Genomic DNA, 9,945 nt, shown 5'->3' with positions numbered 1-9,945 from the left:
ACGTACTTCCGTGCAGTACACAAAGGCGTGAGCCATAAGAGTAGTATAGAGCCACACTTCCCACCTCCGTAGGTGTAGAATGTAGGTGTAGAGTGTAGGTGTAGAATTTCAAGGTCACCGTTGCCCTCTGCCACGCCCACTTGGGAAACAGCGCCCCCTGGAAAACTCGCGCGCGCCCCCTGGCGCCCTCGCGGGAAAACCCGCGCGCCCCCCTGTCGGCTGCGCGCCCCCTCGCGGGAAAACTCGCGCGCGCCCCCTCGCGGGAAAACCCTGCGCAGGAATCTGGCAGACCTGTCTCTTCTACAACTGTATTTGTGACGTCATTGGCGGGAAAATCTACAACTGTATCTGTGACGTCATTGGTGGGAAAACACCGTGCGCCGCCTATTGGGAAACTCCTCTCTTCTACAACTGTATCTGTGACGTCATTCGTGTTTCAGCTTTAAACGCACATTGACAAGGCTTAAATCTTCTACAACTGTATCAGTGACGTCATTCAAAGAGTTGTTGTGTCGCGTAAGGGGCTGCGGTATAGTTTTATCATTGTTAAATGAAGATGTGTCAAGTTCATAGTGTAGCGGATAAGGTAGAGGTTTGGATCGGTAACGTCTTATCCCCGGAGGTTTACTGGAAAAGGACTGATACGGGTGTAGAGTTATGTTTGCAAAAGGACCTATGGTGTAATATCTTTGAGTATACCAACGAGATTGATACGTTCTTCAAGGGTAATTCGCCGCGTTTTTCCGTTTGGTTATATCCTACTACTTCAAATTTGAAATTGGAATGTTTACCCGTGGAAAGAAACGTATATTGGACATAAGAAAATACACTAGAGGAAAATGTGAAAAATATAACTTCATGTACGCTACTGGCGAGGGAATTTCCCTTAACCATACTTCTTGGGAGCACTTAAAAAAAATTAGAGGACTGCTTGACAATGAGTTGGTAGAGAAAACTAGAGCCGTGGAATCCATGAGAGAAGCTGTTCTTAAGAATCTGACTGAAATATTATTGGAAATAACCAAATATTGTCAAAACGAGGCCTGTCAAAACCAGATTGCTCACGATGTACAATGTGAATTAGAAGAAAGTGATTGGAATGAAAGAGTGCAAAAAAACCTCATTAAGGCCTTGAAAAAAATTGATTATGAAAAAGTTTTGGAAAATTATAGAAATGATTTTGGTTCTAACCAACCAATTGACGAGCCATTTCTTTTTAATTGTATCATAAACGATATTGACTTTTTCAAAACTAAGTTAATCTATACTTGATATTCAAGTAATCTCAATGTTTTTTGTTTATGATCTGTATACTTACTGATTTAAATAAAAAACCACAATAAAATACATTAAAAGTAAATAAATACACTAAGGTACAAAAAACTAACACACCAAAACACAGTAAAACACAATAAAACACTCTAAAACTACACTAACCCAAGATAAATTATCACTATGCAGCCAAAGGTAGAAAAAACTAGTTGGTTTATATTAAACTGGTATTGGGTGAAAAGCGTTCAAAAATGGTACACCTACTGTTTCCGTTTTGTCGTGACAGATGTTCGTGGAATGGTTAGTTGATTCAAACGAAAAATATCGTAATAATTTTGGAGTGATATTGGGGATGTAGGTAAGGAAATTTATTTCGTTTTACTTTAATGTTATAAATGCACAATATATAAATAAACTAATAATAATAAACTAAATACACTAATAATAAACTAAATAAAAAACTTTGTTTCACGTGTTATTATGATCAATATGATATTGAGTCTTACAGAAACTTTGTGAAAATACACATGTACCCCACGTATTACGTGATATAGGAAATATAATACAAAAGTAACAGAAATTAAACAATATTTTACAAGGATTTTTAAATTACACGGGAACTGGGGGGTAAAGTTTAAATTTATACATTAAAAGTAATATTACAAGCGGGGGTATTTTAAGATTTTGAATTCGACGTCTGTTTCATCGAATATTAGGGGACGTTTAACGACGTGGTAAATATTTTTAAATGTTTCTTTACAAATGGTTTCCGGAAAAATAGTGAATAAGGGGGTAGTGTAACAATTGTTACACCAATTGTTACCCTTATCCAGAACGATATTGTCGTAAATATCGTTTCTATCTATAATTGAATGATATTTTACACGGGTCACTTGATCAAAGTCTTTCTCAATATTCATATCGATATCGTAATAACACGTGGAACAAAGTTTTAATATACGTTTTGAATCGTTTTCGTGACACCTTAAGCAATGTGTGTTTTTGTTGGGGCACGCAAAAACATTTTCTAATTTAAAATAGTCTTTTACAACATGATTACCGTGACGCCAATCGGGAATATTGTGAGGTAATTCCGAGGGGTGCGTCATAACATAATTGTACTGAAGAAATGAAAGTTTATAATGCGCTTTAACTCGAGTGTCGAAAACATCTTGCGCCGAAAGATAGTTTAAAATGTTTGAATCGAGGCACTGACCGGCGGTAGCGAGTGTTTCTTCAAGTTCAGTAGCGATATGAGTTGGTAAACAACCCGAATAAAGATCATGCCGAGAAGCGAGTTCATACTCGTATAGTATATTAAAAGTTTCGCGCGACGCTTCTTTAGCCAAGGTATACAGAGAAGGTATATTCGATAAAGACATGACTATTATTATGGCGGGGAGAATTTGATAGTTTTTAGATCTGAATACAGTAACTTATGGTTAGTAGCGAACTTGATTATCCAGCAGATATACTTTTCGTCACGGGGGGAAAGAATCATATTATATTAATAAATCCACGGTACTATAGTCATCAACCGAATACACCCTCAAGTAACATTGGCTCGCTCGTTAACGTATCTGCCTTTAAACTCGTTGTTCTATGTATCACGAGTTCGAATCCCCTTAGCGAGAGTCCTTAACAAGCGAACCAAGGTTACTTTTGTAAAGGATATATTTTTATAATAAACAGTTGTTTTTATAAAGCGAAAACAAGGTTGGTTGACGTCAAAGATAATTCGAAATATATTTTTCTCTCTTAGAACTAACAGTTGTTGGTTATAGACTTCGTTCCATAAAATACTATTAAGCTAGCTAGGATCCGAGGCTTCGTTATACCTGAAGGTGAATAATATAGCGCCTATACCGTGTTATATTTTTCTCTCTTATAACTAACAGGTGTTTTTATAAAGCGAAAACAAGGTTTGTTGGCGTCAAAGATAATTTGAAATATACGTGTGACGTCAAGGTTATAGACTTCGTTCTACAAAAATCTATGAACCTCGGTTCAGCATACCTTAAAGGACGAGAATCATTCGGACCGGAAAATACTTTACTAACAACTTGCTATAACAAATTTCCATAAAAAGGTGAGTACTTTATACTTTTCAAATGGACTAGAAAATTTAGTAAAAGGGAAATAGTTATTTTATACAGCGAATCAAAGTAAGAGACACGCTCTTGTGACCGAAATGGAAGAAGAAAATATAATAGAATCTCCGAGAAAAAAACAAAAAATAGAAGACGTTAAAGTAACGTCTTTACAAGATATCGCTATAAAAAATTTGATGCATGTTTTTAAATATAAGTTGCATAATGAAAGATATTTTAATTTTAACGATGTAAAAAATTTTATACCGAAAACTTTTTGGGGGCAAATAGAATCAGTCTTTTTTAAAGCCGCCGAAGTAGAGAAACATCGACCACCGGGAACTTTCGAAGATTTGGATATAAGTATATCAAAATCGTCTATAGAGAGAAAAATAGTGTTCGACGAATTCATTCCCTTAACGTTTGAAGAATTTGAACTAGTGCATCGCAATCGGATAGAAACGCCACCATTTATCTTAACAAATGAACAAAATCATTTACATTACCAATATTTTGTAAAAATTTGCTATTGTGGTTGCCCTCAAAATTATAGACGAATATGTCCCGGTTGCTATTTTCATCATAGTTTAAACGATTGTTTAAACGCTAAATATGAACAGTTAACTGATCACTATCAGGTTAATAGTAAAGACGCGCTACGCTATTATATCTGGAACTATAACAAAAGTTGGTGTTCCAACTGCATTTTACAACCATTATTCTCATTAAAAGATGCTGACGATTGCGAACAAACTACTGATTGGCATAGTCCGTCAAATAATTATCCCTTCGAACACGGTTTTATGGGGGAAGACATTAACCGTAACACTACTCCAAGACCTACAATAGAAGACGCGTTCTAACAGTTAATTACGTACAGGCGCCGCTCCAACTGAATTTTACCATAAACTCTAAATTTCCCTGAATTTTTTGCCTTAGTTTTCTCAGTTTCCCAGGTTTGTACGAACCCTGAATTCAACCTCGTAGAGATAGGCAGTTCAACTCTATTATGAAAAATACAGAAATAATATCCTAATAACTTAATTGATCGGTTAAGAAAATGAAAATTAATAATAAAACAGTTCACCACAATGTTTAATAGTGTCATTTATTTTCTGTTTTTCTTTACAATTAATGGACAAGAGATGCTTCATTAAGAGTTTGTTTTTTAAAATGAAGAGCTATTGTTGTTATTTATTTGTCTTTGATATTTCCTTTTTCGTTCCTTTTATTTTTTAATAAAATGAAGGGGCAGGGACTGAAGAAACGATTTCATCTGTTTCTGAGGTTTATTTCAAGTAACGTACTCTAGTCCCTAGATGCACACACGCGCTGCTGTTTTTCAATTAATCGCAATTTTTGACAATTACTTCTTAACTTCTTCAACGTAATTCGCGGGGAAATAGTAACCATTTTGAAACACTCAGCCTCAAACTATACTCCTAATCTAACCTCAAATCCCAACCCGTAACTCGAACTCAAACCCCACCCGTAACCCAAACCCTAACCGTAACCAACCTCGAACCCTATACCTTACCCGAACTCAACCCTAAGAGATGTTTCATTAAGAGTTTGTTTTTTAAATGAAGAGCTATTGTTGTTGTTTATTTGTCTTTGATATTTCGTTTTTCGTTCCTTTTATTTTTTAATAAAATGAAGGGGCAGGGACTGAAGAAACGATTTCATCTGTTTCTGAGGTTTATTTCAAGTAACGTACTCTAGTCCCTAGATGCACACACGCGCTGCTGTTTTTCAATTAATCGCAATTTTTGACAATTACTTCTTAACTTCTTCAACGTAATTCGCGGGATATATATCCACGATGTCGTCTTGACGACTTTTGCATCAACCTTGCTCGTATGTATATATTAGCATTTTTCTAAAAAAAGGTTTTATTCACTTATTATAAATTATGGCATGCAGATTAAAATTTATTCATCCGTATCAAATGGTTTGCTCCGGACCAACTATGTCGGGAAAATCGACATTTGTATTTAAATTGTTGGAAAATAGTCGATTAATGATTGAGCCACCTCCAGATCGTATAGTTTATTGTTATTCTATGTATCAACCAAAATTTGACGAATTAAAAAGAAAAATTGGAAATATCGATTTTATAAAAGGTTTACCGCCTAATGACGAAGATTTCTTCGATAGGACTAAAAATTATCTGTTGATTTTCGACGACTTATCATCCGAGTGTAATAGTAGCAGTCAAATTTCTGATTGGTTTGTCAAGGGCTCTCATCATCTCAATACCTCGTTGATTTTAATTACGCAGAACCTCTTCGCTAAGGGGAAAGAGGCCAGGACAGTAAGTCTTAATTGTTCTTATATAATTATCTATAAGTCTCCGAGAGATTCGTCCGCTGTTGAATACCTAGGACGGCAAACGTTTCCCAAAAAGAAACATTTTTTAGCTAAAGCCTATGAAATGGCTACGGAGAAACCTCATAGTTATATATTAATTGATTGTAAACAGGACCAAGATGATAAACTACGTTTAAGGAGCAATGTCCTTCCTTCTGATGGTCCTATGATAGTTTTTGTCGAGGATTAAATTAACGCGAACTCACCAAAATAAATTATTTACCATAACGATGGTACCCCGATCACTTCGTCCACACTATCCCTTCTTACACGTTTTAAAACATAGTAAACAAAGAAAAAAAATTCTTAAAAATAGTAGCAATGCGCAGATAAAAGCTATTTGCAATATTTGTCATAATATTACAACTGGAGGCTTGCCAATCACCAAGGCTCAAAAGACAAAACTTAGGAGTCATAAAAGGGTTATAAGAAGATTAGCTCTGAAATCTTTGTCATTAAAAAAGAAACGTCGTTTGATGACTAATCAAACAGGGGGATTCTGGCCTTTACTACTAGGAACATTGGTCCCTAGTGTAATTTCGGCGATTAACGCTGTACGATGAAAAAAATGATACTAGTTCCGGCTTCTACAGTTTTGTCGGCCGTAGACAGAGAATTATCCGATTTAGACAAAGAAATGAGTGAAATTCTTGAAAAACCAGGAACATCCGAAACAAAATTGAGAGAATATTTGACAACGCTACAAAAGTTTCTAAACGTTAAGAAATTTGTTGAACCACCGACCGTAAAATTAAGTCAACCCCCTATTGTACAACCATTGTCAGTTCCAATGGTCCCGACATCGACACCTAATCTAATACCTACACTGCCTCCAAATATAATGCCATCAACACCTGCAAATGTGATGTCAACGCAGTCACCAGCAGCAACAGCACCAGCTCCGCCATTTACATTTTCTGCTCCAGTATCTACTGTATTACCAAATCCTGAAAGGCTTAAAAAGAATAGGAAAAACAGTATGGCCCAAGTAATTCACGAATATCAAGAACTGAAAAAATTGTACTCTCCGCTTAAACTAAGAAGGAAACCTAAAAAAAATTCCAAACCAAAAGAAGAAGAATCAAACATAACTGTAAGACGACAAAACAAAAGACGAAAGACGGAAAATAAATGGATCGATTTATACGAATAAAGTTTATTGATTACGATACATGTCTTTATGATTTAATAAATGATTGCACATAAACAAAAGTACCATTGCTTCGTTATACATTAAATCATGAGGATTATATAAGTCTTGAATAATAATATCTAGGGTATAGCCGTTACACATGTTAAATAAATAGAAAATACAATGTAGTCCACACGTTTCGGACAAAGGATATTGTATAGGTACGTTGTTAAAATACCATTTACTAGCGTAAAGGTTAAGGTCTACAAGATTGTAGTAAAAAGGATCATTTCCGTAAGAATCAAAAAAGGTACCTATTCCATTATCTACGTAGATTGCTAACCAGTGAATGCCTCGGCTTGATTTTGGTTCCGTATTCAAACAAAAACAATATTTTTTCTGTCTGGGTGGTAATGGTTTTTGGTCAAAGGCAAAAACACCGAGAAAAAATGGTTTTGTGACGGATTCACACTTTAAAAATTCGTTTATTTCTACGGTGTTCATTCTCCGGAGGGATTGTAAATCACGGTACGATCTTTTGAAATTATTATTTCCGATTCAAATTCCGCGTAAACAACAGCCGTTACATTATGAATCAACGGAGACTTAAATTTCATTGATATTCTCAAGTTTCCTTGTTTATTCAGTGATAGATGGTCAGCACTAGCTTGTTCTTCCGGGGTTAAATCAAATCCGTAGAGAACGTTACCTTCTTTATATTCTTCGTAAGAAACACAGTTTCCTTTATTTCTTTTAAACAAGTCCAAAGCCGTATAATTTGAAAGATACTCTCGGGAATACTCGTTAACGTTATAGTTTGGCGTAAACGGAGGGTTGGGAAATGTTTGGTTCCCTATTGTTAAGGCCAAGTAGTTTAAATTGAAATGAGCAAATTCGAAACCATTTAAACTCAGATCCCCGTTAAAGGCTGCCGCTCTAACTAAACCAATAATTACCCGGGCTGGCATTTTATTCATAAATACATTTTCGCGTGTAATATCCGTTAAACCACTGCTAATAGAAAAGTATTTTAACACGGTCCGGTTAATAGGGTAAATAACGTTATGTTTTTCATGAACCATAGCGTGAGCTAACATTATTTCCGCATTTACCTTAACCTTTTTAATTAGTAAAGTTACGTCTAATATTTTAAATTTAAATTTTTGATTTGCTATTGTTGAGATAATAGCAAATTCGTTTACTGACTTTATGAATCGAAACCTAACATCTACGTTATTTAAAAGAAACTTGTCCATTCGACACACATCAAGATGTAAATCACCGATCATATCAACGGGGTTTGAGAGGGCTACGCGATTTTTCCTTTTCAACATACCATTGTTATCATTTTTATTCGCAGCTAAAAACATTTTTGCGGCATCTACTGGATTATCTTTGTAGTTCATTTTTGCAGACAGATAGGAATTTTTTGCACTGTCACCGTAATTTAGATGCGTTTCAAAGAATGCCAAATACGGATAAGCGTTTGTCGAAGTATCAACTTGAGTATCTCCGAAAAACACATCTACTTGATTAAACAGAGCGGCGTGTAACAAATTTACAGGACCCACGTCCGTTTCTAGAGCAGTTAAAGCAGAACCATCATCTTTGAGTAATTTTACTCTAACTTGTAGCAATGTTTTAGCCAAGTCCGTATAGAGATCATTAGATCCTGGAACAAAGAACTCAATAGGGCCTTGATCCGAAATTGACGCCAAAGGTTTGTAAATTACGTAGTCACTATTTTCTACATTGTAATTCGCCGGTGATACCGCGAATAAATCCAGTTCTGACATCATACCCTCAACCATGTTTATTGTTTTTTAGTCCAAAAAGTCAGTCTTGGTTCGTTTTTTCTTTATGCTTCGATTTCTAGTCTTCAGCTTTCTACGGCGACCCGAACCAGTTTGCGGTTGTGACAAGTGTTGACTCGCTTTTTGTAATAAATTTGCTCCAGCTTCACTCAAATTAGATTTCAGAGACTCTTTTAGGTTTCTGCCCGCAATGTAATCACCAGCTATTTTGGACCCAGTTCTTAGGGCTTCTCTTCCTAATGCTTTTCCAACGGGCTTAAAAACTGGTGTTATAAATCTTATTAAGCTTTTAAAAATGCTTCCGAGACCATTTCCTCTCTGAAATACTGGTCCCCGGAAGTAACTAAGACCACTTCCGGTAAGACCACTTCCGGTTTGGTTCAAGTAGTAGTTTAGGTATATGTTACTTCGTGTCATGTTTGAGTATGAAATGAAGTTTTATGACTGATTTGTTTAACTTAAACATAATATTCTCTCCATAATCAGTTCTCATGTCTATTTCTATCATTTCAAATGACGGACATCTTAAGGGGTAATAGTCAATGTTTTGAAACCGATGGACGGCTAACGTTGTTGATTTATCATTGACTATAGGTACAACCCTTAGTAACGGAGCATAGACATCACCAACTACTTGAGGCAGTATTAAATTTGTATAAATATATAAACTTGCAGTTCCCTTGTCAATATCCGCTATACTCTTACTAGTTGAATTTCTAAGAGGAGAGTCCATTTGATCCTCGTGAAACCCTAACAATCTTCCAAGACCCGACTTTTCTTTCGTGAACAGTAGATAATAATCATTTACACATTTTATATTTACTTTTCCGTCGGGATTCAGGTTTATCGTAATCTTAGATCTAGGTTTCGTAGGAATTTCATTGGTCATAGCTTCGATGACGTTTTCAATGCTTGTATATTGCCCCGGTTGAATTTGTAATATCAGCTCTCGAGCATTTTTATGACCTTCTCTCTTCCTGATATAGAAAAAATTATTGGAACTATCTAGGACGAGAGGGTCCTCTTTCTTTCTTTTAACGAGTTCTTCGGGAAACGTAAATCTTTCTTTTATCCATTCCATGGAACTCAGGCCTAGGATTTTACCCATCTCCTCAGGTATTTGAATTTCATACCCATTTTTAGCCCTCAGGGCGCAAAAAGCTTTTTCATTATCGTCACTATATGTTACAAACATGTATACCGAAGATCGTATTTCCGGTGGTATGGCATTGTTCATAGTTTTTAATAAATTTTTGTACGCGTCGTA

The 9,945-nt window shown here is 35.7% G+C and overlaps 2 protein-coding genes across 3 annotated transcripts; one reads left to right on the top strand and one right to left on the bottom strand.

Annotated features, from left to right (window-relative positions):
• The first annotated feature begins 3,228 nt into the window (after nt 1-3,228).
• LOC149632440 (uncharacterized) lies at nt 3,229-4,277 on the top strand. Of its 2 annotated transcripts, none has more exons than XM_089851068.1 (2): nt 3,229-3,361; nt 3,416-4,277. In XM_089851068.1, the coding sequence occupies exon 2, from the start codon at nt 3,464-3,466 to the stop codon at nt 4,223-4,225; it is 762 nt and encodes a 253-aa protein (XP_089707194.1). In that variant the 5' UTR covers nt 3,229-3,361; nt 3,416-3,463; the 3' UTR covers nt 4,226-4,277. The 2 variants fall into 2 exon arrangements, with proteins under 2 accessions (XP_089707194.1, XP_089707195.1); XM_089851069.1 differs by having other exon boundaries at nt 3,243-4,000; nt 4,095-4,277.
• Nucleotides 4,278-7,364: 3,087 nt separating this feature from the next.
• Nucleotides 7,365-8,675, bottom strand: LOC149632439 (uncharacterized protein F54H12.2-like). Its single transcript, XM_089851104.1, has 2 exons — nt 8,071-8,675; nt 7,365-7,878 (listed from the first exon to the last, which is right to left on the bottom strand). Exons 1-2 carry the CDS (start codon nt 8,673-8,675, stop codon nt 7,365-7,367), a joined length of 1,119 nt encoding a protein of 372 aa, XP_089707230.1.
• Between the last annotated feature and the right edge of the window lie 1,270 nt (nt 8,676-9,945).

The sequence above is a fragment of the Phalangium opilio genome, unplaced genomic scaffold, assembly GCF_054372755.1.
Source record: "Phalangium opilio isolate 3A_F unplaced genomic scaffold, DU_Popi_V2 ptg000100l_1, whole genome shotgun sequence".
In the NCBI taxonomy this organism is placed as follows: domain Eukaryota; kingdom Metazoa; phylum Arthropoda; class Arachnida; order Opiliones; family Phalangiidae; genus Phalangium; species Phalangium opilio.
The sequence above is the reverse complement of the archived record's forward strand: the minus strand, read 5'-3'. Positions and strand labels throughout refer to the sequence as shown.